The sequence below is a fragment of the Salvia miltiorrhiza genome, chromosome 2 (genome assembly GCF_028751815.1).
Source record: "Salvia miltiorrhiza cultivar Shanhuang (shh) chromosome 2, IMPLAD_Smil_shh, whole genome shotgun sequence".
Classification (NCBI taxonomy): Eukaryota; Viridiplantae; Streptophyta; class Magnoliopsida; order Lamiales; family Lamiaceae; genus Salvia; species Salvia miltiorrhiza.
Window position 1 is genome coordinate 63215956 of NC_080388.1, and position 22029 is coordinate 63237984.

Consider the following 22029-nt stretch of genomic DNA (forward strand, 5'->3'; position numbering starts at 1 on the left):
CACATCAGTAGTAGTAACAGATTATTATTGAATTTTATAAATTACATGTTTAGTTTATTAGATTACGAATTTACGATGAAAAAAAAAAAAACAAAGCTTTAAAACCAAACAACTTGAGTTGAAGTACTCAAAATTTACAACCATTTTCTTTTACTAAAAATATCAAACTTTAAATACTTTAATCTAAACCTTTTTTAAGTATGAATTAGGTAACATTCTTCACCAAGCAAGTGTTGCCGCGGTGAAAATAGGAACACCTTTCCAGCATTCATTCCCCTATGAAGATCAATAATGTAAAATGACATTTCAAAAGCTCAAATACGTTACAAATAGAAAGAGACAGTTCCTTTCCTCCAATAAAATAAAAAATAAACAGTGACTCAGTGTATTGCTGCAGCAGAAGGCAATTCATCTTTTTGCACAATTCTCATACGTCAAAAGGTCCAATGAGCCACAACATAATTACAAAGCATACTTCAAACTTTATTTGTCCACATTCAGTGATCTAGATTTCAGAGAGAGAGAGAACTTATCCTGTACAAACTAGAAATCACAGAAGAAGAATCGAAAGAAAAGAAGCAGAAGAAGATTGCATTACAAACATATAAACCGATCTTCACGAGGCAAACTGGCCTCCGTTACAGCCAACAGCAAAACTTCGATTCACTAAGAAAAAACACGAAGAGGGGGGCGGGGAGGAGGAGGAGAAAGGAAAAGAAGCAATACAAACACATGGAGGAGAACTCCATATCTTTCACAATATAAACCCAGCCCCTGTTGGGCAAGTCAAATCCGTTCCATAATGTTGCACCGCGAGGCCAGCTTCTCCTGGCCCGTCATGACTGTAATCTTCCCCCACCCCTCTTGTCCTGCATTTCCAATTCTTGACACCAACCAGTTTCAGGAGCCAATCTTCGTGATGTCCCTGCTTGATCGGTTGTATTTCATGTGGCTCTTAACGAGCTGACCAGCTGAAATGGCAGACATTAGAGAGAGCTCCCCTGCCAAGACAGCACCAGCGACAATGGTGGCCAGGAGCCGCGCATTTGATCCAGGAGACTCTTTGTTTGCACCCTTTACGCCAAGCAGGTTGAGGCAAGCAGATTGTGATGCCAGTTGAGTTCCTCCTCCGACAGTGCCAACCTAAAACGCGGTAACAATGGCTTTCAGAACAGAATAACGGGTGTTCTGGACTTTTAACCCCTCAAAATTATAATATATATCTTACAACATAAGCATATTAAGATCTTGTATACCTCAATGGATGGCATTGTCACTGAAATATGAAGATCCTTGCCATCATTAATGGCCTCCATCATAGTAATGCAGTGAGAACTTTCAATGTTTTGAGCTGGATCCTGCCCAGTGGCGATAAATATTGCAGAGACGATGTTTGCAGCATGCGCATTGAATCCACCAAGAGCACCAGCAATAGCAGAGCCTGTGAGGTTCTTGAGCATGTTAAGCTCAACAAGAGAGGGTACAGTTGTTTTCAGTACCTTTGACACCACATCAGCGGTGATGACCGCCTCACATACAACTGATTTTCCACGCCCTTCGATCCAATTGACTGCAGATGGTTTCTTGTCGGAACAGTAATTTCCTGCACCGCACAAGACAAATTATATTCGGGTGTAATGTGGAAATGGCAGATGGCAGTGCCAATGAAAGACATGGTCCCCAAAAGAATGGTACTTTTTCAAATACAAAGCATACAGCCACCACAATCAAATTGACAAGCACAGACTGAAATACGACAACAATAGTTCTTTTAAGGCAGCCATAGATGAACAATGAAAAAAAGTTAGTGCTCATTGGATGCATGAGATGGCTCATGGCTGTCAAAAACAAAGCTGCACCACATAATAATTAGAAGATTCCATAATCATAAGCAATGCAGCAACATCAGAAGAAAATTGAAACTAATTAGAGATCATAGTACACTCACCAGAAATGCCAATGACATCCATGTCTGGGAAATCATTCTGAAGGAAGTCCAAAACATTTTGAACCCCTTTTGAAACCATGTTCATTCCCATGGCGTCGCCAGTGCTGCAACTGAATCTTATGTATAGATTCTTCCCAGCAATTGCACATTGAACATTTTGGAGTCTAGCAAATCTACTCGACCTGTCCAACGATTTAGATATTAGCAAGATGATACCTTTAATTTCAATGATAAGATAAGAACATCAAAATCTTGATCTTACAACTCTAGATATCAACAAAATTATCCTGCATCCCGTAGGCTAATTCACCCATGTAAAGATAAAAGTTAAATTAGGCTGTTTCTAAAAAATTCTAATTCTCATCTCTAAATCCACCTTTCCAATTCACATGAAAATCACAATCCCAAAATTAGAAGATGCAAACTCAAACACATCAGAATAGCTGATTCCTAAAGATACAAAGGAAACCTCAAAATCTGATCTTTGAATCTCTAATATATCAAGAAAATAACCCTGCAGCCCATGAAAAGATACAAGCCAAAAATTGGAGCAGCAACCCTTTAATACTCACAATCTGTCTGTTTCTGAAAATTCCCTATCCTCACCATTCCACCCACCTCTTAAAATTGACATGAACATTCTGAACCCCTAATTTCAGAAGATGCAACATCAAACACCAATCACATCAGAATTGCTGAAATCCTAAAAAAACAAAAGGGCCATAGCTCCATACTTCAGTCAATTTCGACCAATTAAAAAAAGAAAACACAATAGATCATATTACAGCTGCATTCCATCCATAACTCAACAGCATGCAGACAAAAAAAAATACTAAAAGGCTCACTTACTTATTGAAAACGACCGACAGCGTATCGAAATTGAGAGGATCTTCGAGGAAGAACTTCAACTCTGTCGCCCTCTTCGCCGACGAGAACCTCACAACAGGAGCTCTAGTCATCGCGTCTCGTAGCAACACGCACGTTGCACCTCCGGAAGCATAGATTGCCTTGCAGCCTCTGTTCGTGCTAGCAACGAGGCACCCTTCTGTCGTCGCCATCGGCACCGAGTACTCGCACCCATTCAGCAGCAGCGGCCCTGCAATCCCCACCGGAATCTGCACATACCCTACCGGCATCTCGCAGCATTGCCCCAAAATCGAGTCGTAATCGAACCCCTCCAGAGGCAGCCCGTCGACGCCTCTCCCCGTCAGCCGCTGCACCGCCTCACGGCGTATCTTCGCCGCCCTAAGGCAGTCCCCGAGCCTCGATTCCAGAGAATACGACGGGATTTCCCCGGAAACGACGCGGTCAACGACTTCCTCATCGTCCTGCGGCAGCTCCACGGCCGCCTTCGCCTTGGCCACCACCGGCGCCGGCGGCGGCAAGCCGCAGTGAATCTTCCGATCTTCGTGGAGGATAAACCGCTGGTGGTCCTCGTCGCTCTCCGGCTTCGAGATGAACGACTGCACGAAATCGATGCCGAAAAACCCTAGCAGGTAGATAAACGAAGCGATGAGGCAGAGAATTCCGGCGAGCTCGGAGAGCGTGAGGATGTGGAGCGGCGTCGAATTGCGGATCTTATCGCGCCAGCGGTGAAGGAGGAAGTAGGCGACGGAGAAGAAGAGCGTGAAGAAAATGCCGTTGGTGAGGTAGAGCGGGAGCGGGAGCGCATCAGAGGCTTTAGGGGAGGAGGGTTGGTGATCCACTGCGGAGGATGTGGAGGTGGAGGCGGAGGGCGGAGGAGGAGGTCGGGCTGGCCTCCGGCGGATATCCATAACCAGGGCGGCGACGGCGGCGGCGGCGGCGCGGAGAGGAGTGAAGAGAGAGAGAAAGAAAGAAGGGGCGGAGCAGCGATGGTGTCGGGAGTTGGTTTCTTTATAGTGGAGAGCCTCAAATATTCAAATTATGCGCTGGCATCCCCTTTTTGTTTGTTTCCTTGCTTCTCCTCTTCTTGCGCTCTACTACATATATTTTTCCTATCTATATATTCATAATAACATCTCAATTTAAATTTTTAATTATTTTTGCATTATAATTATATTTCGTTAATTATGAATTCTGAATTTTATATCAATTCAATTATCCATTCATTCTTCAGATCCAAAAAATTAACATGACTAACTGAATGTCATCTGACAAATCACGCAATGTTTTATGATTCAAAAATTTATTGGAATGTACAATTAGTACAAAATGAACTTCTTGCTTATGTCATTTAGAAATAGATTAAAAAAATTTCAATTCATTTAAAAAGAATTTAAATTTTAATTTGATGTAAAATCTAACGTTTAAGAGCTGATGTAAAATTAAAAAAAAAATCTATCTTTTTTAATTGTTAAAATAAGCTTTTGATGAGCCACAAATACAATACCTCTCAATTGGCTCAAACAATAGATTGAACCAAAAAAAATATGTTCAAGCTATACATATTTAAGCTAAAGTCATAATTTTGTCAAAAATCGAGCTACTTTCTTAATAATAACGCTATTTTAAAACAGTCAATTTGATGCTGAATTGAACGAAATCATGAATTCGAAATTTCCAATATTGTAATATCTTGTACTCCTTTTATAAATGCAAATGTTACATCTTAAAATTGTGAGATTTTATATGGTTCATAAGTAATAACGGTGAGATCCCCGTGTGTGGTGAAATCTTAAATTAATTTATAAGTATTGATTTTAAGTATTGATTTAAGTGATGAAATTTTAGATTGATTTGTAACGATTGATTTTAATATATTCAATAACTGATATGTATTTAGAGATGGAAATTTTTTAGCTGAGTTCAAATTTTAGAGGAAACAAAAATTTTACTAATTTTTTTAAATATCGTTATTTAACACTATATAATACCTTATTCATTAGTAGCACAATTTCATGTTTCATTCATATTCTCATTGAAACCTACCCTATATGTATATAATATTGACATATTGTACCTTTTCTCTTTCATCATCCGTAGTCATTTCCAAATAATATTTGTTGATAAGACCAGACAGATGTCAAAATTAAATAAATTTGCCCTATAAGTATTAATAATTTTGTCATTCCAATAATTATGTACGTATAATTTAGTATATTGATTGCTTATAAAAAAAGAAAAGAAAAACAGTTTATTGATTTTTGGTGAATAATTTTGTTTGAAATGTGTGTATGAGTTTGTTTGGATTCGGCAAAGGTATACAATTTCACAAGTTTGGTGAAATTAATGATGAATTATTTTATGTTTCCTAGAAATTGCAGTGTCCTAGTCTTATGTCCTTTTTAGGTAAAGGTGAACATTTTATTTCAACTTGAGTTAGTAATATAAAATGTTCACAATTTTATTCGGTTGGTCCAAACTCCATTGCATTTGATATTAAAATTAACGTCACAATTTTCCCTCAAAAATAAAAATATAAATATTTTTTTTATACAACTATAATTAACACTACAACCTTTTTTTTAGGTCAAAATTAATCTTTCTCCTCAAATCATTTCTTTTTTGACTTGGGGAATTGAGGAGGGGGATCAGTGAGGTTTGAACCTGAGACCTGATCACTGTTTACACACAAGAAATCAGACCGCTTGGTGTCCCCTTGGGAACTTCTCCTCAAATCATTTAAGTAAACATAATCGTATTTAAAGTATATCCCAATCTTTATCCTCAAATCATTTAAGTAAACATAATCGTATTTAGAGTATACTATTCCCATCAGTATTGGATGATAAACAAATCATATGCACCAATTTTATTAATGAGATAAAATAGATATGCCCAGCAGGTGCAAATAGTGATTATCATTTATTATTTTCCTGATACGGTTCACTTTTAATTACAGTTAAAAATTTAATGAAAATGGTTTTGTTTTGTCTTTTTGTTGCTATGCGTATTGCTTCAAATTCTCATACCAAAATATATTATTTCGACATTTTATGGAATTAATGAAAATTAATATTAATTTTGTCTATTGCAGTTTCACTACTAGATAAAACTAATAAAAGTATGAATATTTGCAGTTTCATTTTCTGCCTAAATAACGATTCAAATAATTTCAAACACATAAAGGTCATTTTCTGTCCCATTGTTTTAACAAATTCTTAAAAATATCACAACCTAAAATATTATTAAAACGAATCCAACCTATCAAAAAAATATTGTTTGTGTCCTATTAAATTTTTCCGACTCTCGAAAATCAACATGGATTGCCGGCTATCCGGCATGACTTGCCTACGTGGATTTATTAGTTTAGATGGAATTATTCTTCATCCTAACCTTATTTTTTAGAATAAAAAAAATTTGAAAACCTTAATCTCTCTTCTCTCTCGCTCGTCGCCCCACTTCACCAACCACCGCCTCTTTCAGCCAGCGCGCCGATCACCTCCTCAGATGTCGACCACCACCACAAACCGCGCCACCTACCTTCTCTCTGGCTTAAGCATCGCTCAGCCGCCTTCAGCCGCTGCTATCTTCAACCGCGAATCTTCTGTTTCACGCCGCGCCTTTGGCGCCGCATCACCTGCTCGTCAACTTCTCATACACCGCATCACAACTACTGCTTGCATGCCGAGGCTATTAAAGCTGCCTTCAACTGTGCCTTCAACTTGTTTTTTGTTTGCTGCCGAAGCTCGTCACAGACCTCTGCCCTCCATTTCCATGTAGGACGCATACCATTTTTCTCCATGGTCAATGCTGATGAAGAAGATATATGCAGTGACGTCGTTTAGAATTAGGTGTCCGTTTTTCTTATTTTATTTTTTAACATGCACGCTGGATATCCGGCAATCCACGTCAATTTTTAGGAGTCGGAAAATTTTAATAGGACACAAGCAATATTTTTTGGTAGGTTGAGTATCGTTTTGATAATACTTTTAGGTTGAGATATTTTTGAGAATTCGTTAAAACTATGAGACAAAAAATGATATTTACCCATTCCAAACTCAACAACGTTTTTTTCTCAAAAAAATAGCATAAATATTTCCATTAATTCGATAATTAAATAGGAGTATATATAACTTGAGATTTTATATATAAACAGTAAAAAAGATATTTTAATCGAGATGTATATCGGGGATTATATTAAACAAATAAAAGTCAAACTGGAATGCATTTCTATCCTTCTTCAAAAAATAAAATATAACAAAAAAACTTGCATTTCCCTTTATGGACAGGTGACTCGCGATGATAAATGCTGCTGCATTAAAGAAAACCTATCAAATAGGTTGTACTTTATTTTTTCCGTGTAAACCCGGGCTATATATATGTATTTCTAAATTTCACGTTTATGTTTATCAAAAAAATAAAAAAATGTCACGTTTATGAATTACTCCCTCCGTCTCACTTCAATTGGCACACTTGTCTTTTTGTTTGTCCCACTTCAATTGACACTTTTCAAAAAGAGTAATGCTAAATAGGCACATTGTGGCCACCCACAATTTATCTAAATAAAAAATAATTTAATTTATTTAACTTATTTTTAAAATAAAAATAAGATTTAATTACTTTATCATATTCTCTACATTGTAATTATTTTTTGGTAACTTTTTTATTTTTATTAAAAAATAAATTAAAATAAAAAATGCAAATAAAATAAAATAAATAAATAAATAAGTACAATGTAGATAATATAGCAAAATAACTAAATCCTATTTTTATTTTAAAAAATAAATTAAATAAATCAAATTTTTTCTTATTATACTAGTGTGTGTGGATGGCCACAATGTGGCTGCATAGATTTATTGTTTCAAAAATAACTCTACACACATTAAACAAATGGTCCCCACCCTCCTATGATGCACGGATTCTTCAAAAATCAGCATGTACGGCGAATCGGATTCTTTTAGGGTGCGATTCTCTCGGATTCTCGTCGGATTCGCACCCGATTCGCCACGTGGCGTATCTTTTAAAACAATTTATAAAAATAAACCGGATTTGCAAATTTCATAGGCGAAATTCACGTATCTCGTGCACGAAAGGCACAAGGTTATTTTGATAATTTATTTTCAGTTATGACTTATATATTGGACTAATAATATTTGAATCGTTATATTGTTGCTCAATTAACTTATATAATTGAAAATGCTTAACTTTTGGGTAAAATAAAATGTAAATTACATAGAATTAATTTAAGAAAAATTAAATTGTATATAGTTTATAAGAATTATATATCATAAAATTTTAATAATTAGATGTATCCTTGCCGAATCGCACCCTATAATTTTTAAAAATCTGTATCCTCGTACTCGTATCGTATCGCCCCCGCATCCGCACCTCCGTACCTATGCAACATAGCCACCCACTTTACACACCCAACCATTTATTCTTACGTGTCCAAAGTAAAAGTGTCAATTAAAATGGGACGGAGAGAGTATGATATATTACTCGGAATTCTTTTCATAATATTGAACTAATATTTCTTGTTTCAACCCGTGAAGTTGGTCTAATTGGCGGCTTTCTTTTGATTTGAGATATACAAGTATTATGCATCAAATCACTAGTTCAACGAATTGAGATTAATGAATTTCTTTTAACTGATGACAAAAGTAGCTTAGGCCTAAAAAATTATATTATGCATTAAATCACTAGTTCAACGAATTATATATAGTCATTTCTTAATTTTCTCTGTAACGCAAATAAGTATATAGTGAATTTAAAGACAATTAAATTACTATGGTACTTTTTTTTATCTATAGACAAGATATTAAACGGATGAGAATAATGAGATCCTATATCCCATAATTTAATGTGTTCCATAATGTCTCACTCTCAATTTTTTAATTTTATAATTATTTATTATAAAATAAAATATATTATTATTTAATAAATTCTAATTAGTATTCATCACTAAAAATTAAAATTTTAAGAAAATATACATCATAACTTTGAATTATTAGCCGTTATTAATTCAAATAAATATAAAAGAATTAATTAAAAAAATTAAGAATGAAATAGAATGAGACACAATAAATTATGAGACAGAAGATTTGATTCGAATATTAATAAAATTGTGAATTTACAATGTTCTTTTTTTCCAGGTGAACAGAGGCGGCGGCGGCGGCGGCACTTAAATATAAGTAGATAACACAAAAAATAGGTGGAGGCCGCTACATGCATAGGGATAGGATATTCCATCCCAATTCTAAAAACTTTCGGAGTTGCGTGGTTAGGCTAATTTTTGGGAAAATTTAGAACATGCAAGACATGCATGCATAAGGTTTTGAGTTTTCATCATGCAACTACTCAGGGCGTGTTATCTTTGATTGTAAATTTATCATGAGAAAAGAAGGGATAAATAAAATTTCACCCTTTAATTTTTTCATTTATTTTCCATCATTTCCTACAAAATAAAAATTAACCCTTACTCATTCTTCCTTTTCACTATAAAGGAGGGATAATATTATTCATCCATTTTTGGTATGATAATATTATCCCTCCTTTGTAGTGAAAAGGAGGAATGAGTAAGGGTCAAATTCTATTTTGTAGGAAATGAGAGAAAAGAAAATAATGATTTAAAGGGTGAGATTTTAATTATCACACATTTTCTCATGATAAATTTACAACCAAAGAGAACGCACTCTTTGATTAGAAATTTATCATGGGAAAATAAAGGATAAACAAAATTTAATCTTTTAAATCCTTCATTTCTTTTCATTTACACTACAAAAGAGGGATAATATTATCACACCATTTTTGGAGGGATAATATTATCCCTCATTTGTAGTGTAAATGAGGAATGAGTAAGGGTCAAGTAGGAAATGTGGGAAAAGAAATGAACGATTTAAAGGGTTAAATTTTGTTTATCCCTCATTTTCTTATGATAAATTTACAACCAAAGAGAACGCACCCTCATACGTTAACAAATCTTTCTGGAATTAATGATTTTGACGTCAAACTTGTCGTTATGCCTTTTTGATACTGTACGTTTCGATTTTCCTTTTCATCTTAAAAAATAAAAATAAAAATTGGTAATGCATGATACTAATTAAAGTTGGATGACAAAAATGCTTTTACAATTATTATAATAAAAAGAGATTTTGACAAATAAAATCACAAATTATATATTTTAAAATTGTAATTTTAACGTGACTTTTGAAATGTGGCGAATTAAATCACCATTTTAAAATTTTTTGCAATTATGTCCCCTCAATATTTTTTTGGCTGCCGGAGTCTTGTCAAGGACATGCAATTTTACATATATTTTGTTGTGACCTTTTCATTGACAGTTTTGACATGTTATTCTTCAGCATACTCACATTAATTTGGATCGGCCCTCACTTGAAAAAAATTAGAAGGATGAAATTACAAAAATTAAAAAGATAGAGTCACTACATTGTAAAAGTCACATTAAAATTACAATTTAAAAATAGTTTGTGATCTTATCCGGCCAAAACCCCCTAATAAAAAGTGTTTCCGTAGCTATCTTTTTTGTAACAAAAATAAGTAATGCCCTTGAAATAATAATACTGTTTATGATTGCAGATAAATAAAAGAAGACCGGAGAACCATTTTCAGCCATTCGATCATCAAGATCTACGGTGGATGCATCATCTTGTTGGATGAATGCAGATCCTGGGTTCGAATCCTGAAGGGAGCAATTTTTTTTATTTGTTTGAGTGCATTAATTTTAACAGCGAATGCATTAATTTTTTACAATGAATGCATTAGATTTGATGGTTCTCACGTTCTCACAAATAATGTAGTTCTCTCTAGAACCACACCCTATATATATATATATATGTATATATATGTGTGTGTTTTATAAGTTTATTATAAAATATAAGCTCTATTTTAATTATAAGTTTATTAGAAAATATAATATTATGATACACAACATACTATAATATGTAATACAATAATGAAATAATTATATTGTGAAACCATTTCATATTATCAAAATAGAGTGAAGCGTGCAGCCGTGAAGCGTGCAGCCGTGTAGCGTGTAGCGTGCAGCCGTGAATGTTATATTGTGGTTTATATTAAATTTAATTAGTAAAAAAATAGTGAAATTTAGATGAGCATTAAAAGATATAAACAAATGACTATAATTTGAATTGAAATTCTCAATTTCGAATTATACACGGTCACACGGATTGTGTTAATATTTTAATTAAGCAACCTAATAAGAATTACTATTAATTTATTATTCATATGCAAAAAAATCTACTATCTATTCTCATATGGAATTTCATATATATAATTTGGCTAAGTACGTAATTCAAGCACGGTACACGCTACAGGCGATCGTGGGCCGTGTGCGGATGAACGTGAAGAGTGCCGTGCAATCGTGTAACCGTGTTCACATTAAATGCATAGCTTCCTTTTAAGTTTTGATTAATTAGATTTTAAATTTATCATCATTGATGTAGTTTACTAGTTTCCCAAGGTACAGATTGACTCGTCTATGCGGTGGAACGATTACTATGGTGACATCTTGGCATCTAATTGCAGCCATTGATTGAAAATCTTAGTCAAAATTAGGTGGAAACCTAGACTTAATAGTGGAAGCTAATAAGGAACCATCAACATATGTGATTACTAACGAACCATTATTAGCTAAAAAACATTCATAACAATAAGCTTATCACATTTTTTCGTCATACTGCATTAGGCATATCAAACAAAATTATAAAATCACTAAATAAATGTCAATTCCCTAACAAGTCACGGTTAGGGCTCACGCTTAGGGTTTAGGGCACACGATGGGGAGTTCATCGGCCACGCTGAAAAAGAAATCGTGCACGGTACACGCTATATGCGGCGGTGTACCGTGGTTGTGCATTAAATGCATTGGTTTTATTTTTTTTGTTTGTTTAATCTATATATAATATATGAATATATATATATATATATATATATATATATATATATGAAAGAGAGGAGTTTTCCCTCTATTTCTTTCTTTTTTCTTTTTTTCTCTCTCTTTTCTTCCACCAATTTTTTCTCCGTTCTCTATAAATTTTCTCGCTGCTCTTTTATTAATTTTTTACTAAATATCCTTAGATTTTATTCACGATAAAATATCTAATACTCATCTTAAATTTAAGTTCGTGTGAAAAGATCTTTAATATGGTATAAAAAAATCATCAAAAATGAAATTAAAACAAATAAATTTCAAAATTTAAAATATATTATGTTTTCTCTCTAGTTTTTTTACAACTTTTTGTTTATGTTAAGTATATGAAATTTTTATTTATTTATTGAAATATATTTTGCATTTATTTACATTTTGGTTCTATTTAATATTATGATACACAACATACTATAATATGTAATACAATAATGAAATAATTATATTGTGAAACCATTTCATATTATCAAAATAGAGTGAAGCGTGCAGCCGTGTAGCGTGCAGCCGTAAATGTTATATTGTGGTTTATATTAAATTTAATTAGTATTTTAATTTTTTGTTCAATATAAGCGACCTAATATTTTAATATTAGGCAACCTAATATTAAAAGCAACCTAATATTAGGCAACCCAATATAAGCAGTCGTGCAGCGTGTAGCGGATTGTGTTGATATTTTAATTAAGCAATCTAATATTGAGTTTAATATAACGTGTATGCATATTTTAATTAAGCTGCTATAACGGATTGTGTTAATATTTTAATTAAGCAACCTAATATTGAGTACAATGGTTTTGATTCCAAAAATTAAGCAACCTGGCCGTGTACCTGTGGTTGGATGAGCATAACGTGTGTCGTGCAGTCGTGTAATCGTGTATTGTAAATTAAAATATTAGTTTTTTTTAAATATTTGTTTAATTAGATTTGAAATATATCATCACTATTATGTTTTATTAGTTTCCCTAAATACATATTGACTCAATATTCGGTATGAATGATTGCTACAGTGTCATCTATGGATCAAATTGCACCAATTGATTGAAAAACACAGTTGTACTTAGTAGTAAGCACTACTTAATAGTTCAACCTAATAAAGAGTAATCAAGTTATGTGATGAATAACAAATGACTATTAGTTAAAAATCCTTCATTACAATAAAGTTATCACATATTTTAGTCAAAATCCATTACGCAAATGCTATAAAATTGTCAAAATATTAAATCAATGGTCATTCCCTAACAAGTCACGGTTAGGGTTTAGGGCACACGGTTAGATATCTATCACGGTTATATAGAAATCGTGCACGGTCTATTATAACTTGTAAAGAATTATAATATCGTGTATATGAAAATAGCGCGAAGCGTGTAGCCGTGTGACCGTGTATAATTCGAAATTGAGAATTTCAATTCAAATTATAGTCATTTGTTTATATCTTTTAATGCTCATCTAAATTTTTAACGTATGCATAAGGTATATTGAGTTCAATATAACACAATTTTTAAAACAATTTTTAATATTATATTTTGGCGTGTTTCATTATAACACAATTTTTAAAACAATTTTTTTGGTGCTAAAATTCTGTCTCATCTCATTTATTCTAATTTAAGACTATTAAAAAGATAATAAATTTAATTCATAGAAAATATTTAATATGCATCTTAAATTAAAAATCATAACATGATATTTAATTTGATGAATAAATCATAACAAATATATTTTTTTAAATGTTATAGTATTTAAATTGATACTATAATAATAATTAAAAAAAACTGATTTCCATTATCCCCACATCCACATTTTTTATTTTATTTCTTTGTTCTCATTTTCATATTTTTTGTGTTTAATTTTGTGTTTTTTATTTACATGATTTTTAATTACATTATTTTTTAATATAAAATTTAAAGTAATTAAATCTGAAAAAAAATAAAAATTAAACCCCAAGCCCGTCCCCTCCCTCTCCCATCCCTACCACCACCAGAACCAGAAAACCCATCGTCTACCTCTATCTCTCCCCCCCACCACCACCAATCTCTACCACGACCAGAGAACCCTCCTTCGTCGATCCTCCTTCTCCTACAATCGTCGTCGCCGGTCTTCCTCCACCAACAACAGTCGTCGGTTTTTTTTTCCCTTCATGACCGCCGGTCTTCCTTCCCCAATTCCAGAAACCTTCAAATCCCACCAACTACCAGCAAAATCAACAATCGAATTCACCTATCTTTGAAATTGGAAGCCAATTTTCGATTTCATCAATCTTTGAAATTGGAAGCTAATATTCGAATTCAAATAGAGAAGGAGGAACCACGGCCAGACGACGCCGCAGAGGCAACCCGCCGCAACCATGGCCAAACGCCGCCGCTACACACGTGGCGACGACGTTGTTGGCGTCTCCGTCTGGATTCTCAGCTCCGGTCACTGTTGCTCAGAATTATTGGCGGCCGCGCCGCCTGGACTAGATCTACGAAGAAGTCTTCAACCTTCCTCGGTTCTCTCTTCAATTCCCGGCGACCTCCGATTCACCCCACAATCGCCGCACGCTTCACCCGACATTCAATTGTAACAGTATACACGGATGCACGCTTCACGGCTGCACGGTTCACCCTATTTTGATAATATGAAATGGTTTCACAATATAATTATTTCATTATTGTATTACATATTATAGTATGTTGTGTATCATAATATTATATTTTCTAATAAACTTATAATTAAAATAGAGCTTATATTTTATAATAAACTTATAAAACACACACATATATATACATATATGTATATATATAGACATGTATAGCAGAATATCATTATGTCAATGTTTTACTACAATAAATTGTTAAAGTTTCAATATTAATTAATTTATATACTACAAAATAGTTAGTATAAAATTAGAGCTCGAGTCAAATTAAGTTGAGCACCACTAACTTTAAGTTCGATAATTTGTTAACTACCTCATTGAAATTTAGTCGTATTATTGAAATTCCTAAATATTTATTTAAATCTAATTTCTTAATTATTTTAATAATAAATTACTACTTTATTCTAATATATATTATATGTGCTAAAATATTAAAGGAGATGAATCAATTTTATTAAAAAGAAGACGAAGATGAATCAATAACTAATATATTTGCTAAATCTTATAACAAATAAAAAATTATTAAAAATCTCTCTATCGATCTATATGCTCTATATATATATATATATAGGGTGTGGTTCTAGAGAGAACTATATTATCTGTGAGAACGTAAATCTAATGCATCCACTGTAAAAATTAATGCATTCGCTGTTAAAATTAATGCACTAAAAAAATTTAAAAAAAATGCTCCCTTCAGGATTCGAACCCATGTTCTATATTCATCCAACAAGATGATGCATCCACCGTAAATCTTGATGATCGAATGGCTGAAAATGGTTCTCCGTTCTTTTTTTATTTATGGTTCTTTCTTGAACCTCTCCCTATATATATATATATCCAATATTTAAATTTAAAGTCGCCAATATTTTTCAGTGTGAATTTATATAAATTTTGACATATATATATATATATATTGTGAATTTAAATATCCAATATTTAAAATTTAAAATCACCAGTAGTAAATTTATGAATTTATATTTTTTTGAAAAATATCCTTTTCTTGTGAATTTATATATTTTTAGATAAATTTATATTGAAATATCCAATATAAATTTATAGCTTTGTGAAAAATTATCAATTTCAATTAAATCTTTGGTGAAAAACATCCAATATTTAAATTCATAATATAAATACATATAAATTGCATGGGATCTTGTAGTCATTTGCAAAAGTGAATATTATTTTTCATTTACACGCAATTTTTTACTATAGATTGTTTTTCAATTCAAGAGAATAAAAAATTATTTACGAACTCTGGCAATATCTCGTATTAATTCTTACGGATTTACACGCTAAACAAAGGGATTGGTATGCATGATCAATGGGATTTTTTGTATGATCTTACTGTGCAGTCAATTGTGTATGGTACTGTATAGTCAACTATGTAAATTACTGTGTCCCCTACTGTGTATGTCTCGTATAGCTGTTTGATTCGTTTATACAATTGACGTGCATATGGATACACTAAAACAATAATAAGTATACATCAGTAAATTTGATTATTCTGATAAACAATTACAAGTATGAATTTTGCATCACCTATTAATAATTAGGCTATTACCTATGTCTCCACTAATATATTGAAGATATTTCTTGAAACAATATAATTCTTTCAGATACTTACAACTTCAAATAATCGTTAATTATTGATTTGTTAGAACATGAAATATAATTAAGTGGTAAAATTACAACTTCCAACATATTGATTAACATGGTCTAAGGTGTGTATTGAATATTTCATCTAAAATTCTTTTTTATAAAGAACTCTAAAGGTTGGTGTTCTTAGTTTCATCTAAATATTGGCACCCGGAAGTGCTCTCCGGCATTGCTAGGCAAGTTGGTGCTCCTATTATTGTTGATGGTTTATCTGCGCATGCATCCGTTGGTCATTTTGCTAGAGTTTTGGTTGAGATGGATGTTTCTGGTGCCATTCCTGATTTTATGGATGTGAGATGTGGTGACCGTGTTTTTGAGCTTGAATTTGGTTACGAGGATCTTCCATACTTCTGTCATACTTGCAATGTGGTTGGACATGCTACTAACAATTGCAGGTCGTCTGAATCTAACAAAGACAACGCGGGGCCGGACCCAGTGGAAAAATCAGATTGGAGACAGGTTGGGCAACATAAGCAGAAGGAAGGGGGCACTCACGCCCCTAATGATAAGGATGCTCGTGTTTCTCTTCCGCAGAGGGACACCCACTCAAATCCTTTTGCGATTTTGGATGATTTGAATATTGCTGATTCACTGGTAAATGACCCGAATATTGTTCCAGAGCGACATGACACGCAGCCTTTGCCGAAGTTGCCGTTTGAGGATCATGCTCACCCCTCGGAGTCCCTTTCACCTTGGCAACCATCTCCCTCTTCTGCGGTGATTCTCCATCAGGTCCTCCCCGAGGCCCAACCTGGGTCTTCTCCTGATCAGCATGAGCCCTCGGATGGGACGCTTCCGGCGGTTGATCTAGCTTTGACGGGCCAGCCAGGAACGGCGATGATGGAGGATTCTCCCATACCTCGCGGCCGTGGCCGTCCAAAGGGTACTACCAAGAAGGGGAGGGTTTCCGATTCCTCTATAAAGCACCGGCTCCGGCGTATAATCAAGAATGGTATGGAGATGAGTAAGAGTCGTGCGGATGGCGCCGTTTTGCAGGGCGCAGGAGCAGTTATTATCCCTTCGCCGCCGGTGGAGTTCTTGAATAAAGTACAGCATGCTCAGGATGGAGGTGCGACGCTGCAAAACTTTGTGATTCATTCTTCTTCCGACGCTGCTCGAGCTATGTCGGCGGTGGTTTCTAAAAGATGGGGAGATATGTTGGACGACGACGACTCTTTGGATGAGGACGAATCTCTAAATATTTTCTCATAGTTTGGTTTGTTTGTTTTTCGTTTACCCGTGGTTTCTCGCAGGTGCTTACGCCTGCTTTTGTTTTGAACCTTGTCTTTATTTTTTATTCCTTTTAATAAAATTTCTATTTCAGCAGCAGTTACACAGTTGACTACACGGTCATGTGACATCTACACAGTTAGTTACACGGTCATGTGACATCTACACAGTTAGTTACACGGTCATGTGACATCTACAAAGTTAATTCATCTTAATTCTAAGTTATATAATATGAGAATCATACTTTAAAATAAGATTAGTGGGAATGCAAGTGGGATTTTGAAACCGAAATAAGATTAGTGCAAATGCAATTGGAGTTTATGAAATCAAAGTTCGATTATTGGGAAATCAATTGAAGATTACTAAATTATAGTAAAGATTAGTTGGAGATCAATTGGGGGTTTTGAAATCGAAGTAAGATTAGTGGGAAATCAATTGGGGATTATGAAATCGAAGTAAGATTAGTGCAAATATAATTGTGTGTGCAATCGTGTATGGTACTGTGTAGTCAACTGTGTAAGTTATTGTGTCCCCTACCGTGTATGTCTCGTATAGTTATTTTGATTCGTTTAAACAATTGACGTGCATAGATACCTTAAAACAATTATAAGTATACACCACTAAAATTGATGCAACTGATAAACAATTACAAGTATGAATTTTGCATCTGATAAACAATTACAATGGGATTTTTTGTATGATCTTCACAGCTAAATAGACGATGAAGAAGCCTTATCTCAAGGTATGCATGACGTCAAATTTGTGGGAGAGAGAGAGAGAGATAGAAAGGGTGATAGAGTGAAATGTGTAATTTGACAACATTCCTTATATATCTCCAAAAATGTAGCAACTTTTTATTATATCAAACCGAAATCAACTCCATTGTCAAAGCATCTCATTTAATATAATATATTAAATATATAAGTTTCATATATATCTCCCATGAAATGTGCATCCCCATGGCCTATAAAAACTAACTTTTCGTGTTAAACTTTTACTTACACTCCCTTCTCATTTTGATATTCATCATTTCTCTAATCACAAGCATACCGACCATGTGGTCTTTAGTAAAAAACTTGCAACCAAATAATGTCAGATCTACAATTAAAATGAGACTTGTGCGTGCATACAACCGCTCATCTCAAAGCACCAACAATGTTATCAGCTATGAGTGTATTTTTCATGATCGTGAGGTAAAAATTCTCTATTCACTAAACTATTATGTATTTAAGCATTTTTGCAACATTATTATGTTTTTCTAATTTAGTTATTTTTTTAATATAGGGTGACCGCATCCATGCTACACTTGATCACACGTTGATCCCCAAGTTCAAACATATCTTGAAAGAAGACAGTGTTCATGCCATAAAAAAATTTTTGGTGATGCATGATTCCAACAAAAAGTATAAAACAACGAAAAATGTCTACTATATTAAATTTATTAATAGTAATCATATAGTTGAAATTTATGAAGAAGGTTTTCCACGCCAACTATTTAACTTTAAAAGTTTTGAAGAAGTTGCCTCCATTGATATTATCAATGACAATGTGCTATTTGGTAATGTGTTTATTTCATTATTTCCTTATACATGCATATTCAATTGATAATCTCAAAATTCTTATTTTTATAAACTCAACATTTTGATATATCTACATTATTGGTATGCATTTATATATGTAGATGTAATTGGTGTGGTTTATCACAAAGTAGTCAAAACTGTACTTTGCAATGATGGAAGACAAGTTGATGGGGTCTGAAATCTTGATATGTAATGAAGACAAAGTAGAATGTTCGCCTACTACAAATGTTGTATATAAAGAAGTTTTCCAAAATTTATAATAATAAGATGAGAAGTTTCCAATTGTATTTTCATGTATTATTATTTTTACATTGATTTTTATGTAATTAAAAATGATAGTCTTAAATATATTTTAGTAGTAATATAATTGGTATAACAATTGTATAATAAAATATTTTTAAAACTCATTTATTTTAGAGATTATACAAAAATATCTTCGAGAATGTTATAATAAAACTTTAACAACATATGTATAATCCCGTGCATCGCACGGGTAAAACACTAGTTCTTTTCACTCTTGCGTTGCAGTTACCGACGAGAGCGAAGGTTTATCCCTCGGAGAAAGGGGGTGGCTTCGACAAGGAAGAATGTGGTGTGCGCCAGTCGAAAATTACAAAAAAATAAAATTTAAGTAAACAACGTTAATCCTCCGTTCAGTGACTAGGTTTAAATGTACCATTTTCATGGGCTTTAGGGGGATTTATTTGGACCAACGTCGAGAATGAGGAGTGATACGCTTTAGGGGTGTCCACTTCAGGGGTGGATTTGTACCTTAACTCTTAAAAATAAAAGGGTATTAAAAAAAAATTCTCTTTAAATTTCATCCTTTCTTTACTCTAATTTTCCTCTCTTTCTCATTCCTTCTTTTCACTCTAAAAAAAGTATATTATTAATATAATATCGCTCCATTTCTTATGTGATAATATTATTCATCTTTTAAGTTTCAAGTGAAAAGGAGAAATCATGATAAATTTATTTTTAAAAAAAACACCCTAAAAAATAAATTTATACCGTTAATCTAAGATTATTTAAAACTAAATAGATTTAAAATTACTTGGAAGTATTAATTTTGTAATAGAATTTTAATGAATTTAAGATTAGATTCAATCACATTCTATATTAAATAGTTGTTCGTATTTCATTAATTAAAAAAGTATATTGAAAGCATATAAAGACTTAAGTTTTTAACTTGAGGATTGACTGAAATTCAATATTGAAAATTAGTTGCAATTTTTTTTTTTGTACAAATTACATAAATAAATAAAAAAATTAAAGATCGTGCAATAGTGGATTCGAACCCAAAATCTCAAGCTTTGGGCTTTAATCATCTACCGCTAAACTAACACACGTTGCAAGTTCGGTTTTTATTATTAGTAAAATAGTAATCAATAATACCCCTGCTTTATAACGATTTTAAATTTTAAAGCAAATAAGATATTATAATATCATTCGTCAAAAAAAAAAAGATATTGTAATCATAAATATATACCCTAATAATCTCTATGAAACTGGCCTTAGGTAGGTAGATTCGTGGTCCAATTTCACGAAAATACAGTTTCGAACAAGTATAAAAATATAGACATATCTCATTTCATAATAATGTGGTCCCAATTAATAAGTACACAAAAATATTTATTTTATTTAATGTACCTGATCATCATTTTCCAAATCATGTTACCTATTTATGGAAAAAATGCAATAATTGTGTATAAACATGTGTAATTGAAAGCATACTATATTTTTCTTCACGCAGTTTACGTGAATTTCGACTCCATACACATTATACGATGTCCGTTGCATGAGGGGTTTAGAAAAGAGTGATGCTAACATGATTTATTTTGGGTTAACTGCTATGAATACATGAATTATATTTAAATTTTAATTGTTAATTAAATTTATTTTTCTAATAAAAAATTATTATTAATTTTTACTTTTTTTTAAGAATTTGACTTGAACCCAAAATCCGTTGATTAATAATCACTTGATTGTTTGAAATTCGATGGACAATCTGAAAGTACTATTAGAAAGCCATTGAAATTATATTTCTAATGATACTTATAATGTTGGATTTTGGTAAATAACAATGGTCGAAAATTGCATGAAAACTGATGTCATGAAACTTATTTTTTTCTATCACTTTTGGTGACCAAAATCCACCAGGATGTGTATCATTAGAGAACTATCATCAAGAAATTTCCAACAGTGCCTTTGAATTGCTCATCGAACTCCAAACAATCAAGTTAATTCCAGAAATTATATCATTATTAAAATATTTTATTATATCGATATGTTTAGTATTATTAATCCTCCTTTAGTTTTACAACGCTCGACAAAATATACCAAGCACCATACTTTTCTTTTTTAAAAATTTAAATAAATGTGAATCATATAATTTAAAATTTAACGTTACGGATTCACATTCTCATTTGATAATTAAAATAAATAAATAAATAAAATAAAAATAGTGACGACAGTATAGACAGTAAAAAGTAATTCCAGAACATTCATTGAAATTAATTAAATTTCTAGAAGCCGCTAAAGCAAGCGAGATTGGGAAAAAAATGAGTAATAACAAAATGATAGAGTGTGTGACCAAAAACGAAGTTTGTTTGACACCTAATTTATAGACACAAATTTGCATCAGTTGGACAGTTGGAGGTTCTGGAGTTTTCTTAGCACCATAGATAAAGTGCTTGCGAGACAGTTGGGATGTCTTTCTATTTTTTTAAAATTAAAAAATTCTTTTAATAATTTAACTTTATTTTTTTAAAAGAATAATTTAACTATTTAAGTATGGAACGTTGACCCAATTATTACATATATTGTTTCTTAATATTTTCGGACCACCTGAATTCACCATTTATAGGTTTTCATTAGGCAGTTTGATCAAAACCATTGATGTTGCACGACAAAATAATAATTATTTTTTTCTTAATATTTTTAAATGTTCTACTTGATGAAATGGACGAACTTACCGATCGCTTCAAGGCATTTATTCCCCAAAATTGTAAATGTACGATTACATATACAATTATAAGTGATAATTTTGTATATGGTTTTAAAATATATATATATATATATATATAATTAATTAAATGATAAATTACTATCGAGACTATGTGTAGTTGAGACGTATTTCGAGAAATCAAAATTGCCG

General features: G+C 32.7%; 1 protein-coding gene across 1 annotated transcript; it reads right to left on the minus strand.

The window, feature by feature from the left end:
• Window positions 1–570: 570 nt before the first annotated feature.
• On the minus strand, window positions 571–3911 carry LOC131011022 (3-hydroxy-3-methylglutaryl coenzyme A reductase 1-like). The gene is made up of 4 exons (XM_057938756.1): window positions 2798–3911; window positions 1949–2130; window positions 1257–1603; window positions 571–1143 (listed from the first exon to the last, which is right to left on the minus strand). Exons 1-4 carry the CDS (start codon window positions 3721–3723, stop codon window positions 901–903), a joined length of 1698 nt encoding a protein of 565 aa, XP_057794739.1. The 5' UTR covers window positions 3724–3911; the 3' UTR covers window positions 571–900.
• Window positions 3912–22029: the final 18118 nt, after the last annotated feature.

Bases quoted from the DNA above. Each gene is read 5' to 3' on its own strand.
- LOC131011022 (XM_057938756.1), bottom strand. From the start codon at position 3,723: ATGGATATCCGCCGGAGGCCAGCCCGACCTCCTCCTCCGCCCTCCGCC. The intron at 2,131-2,797 runs GTAAGTGAGCCT...ATCGTTGGACAG, and splicing joins CTGTCGGTCGTTTTCAATAA to GTCGAGTAGATTTGCTAGAC. The intron at 1,604-1,948 runs GTGAGTGTACTA...TGTGCGGTGCAG, and splicing joins GGATGTCATTGGCATTTCTG to GAAATTACTGTTCCGACAAG.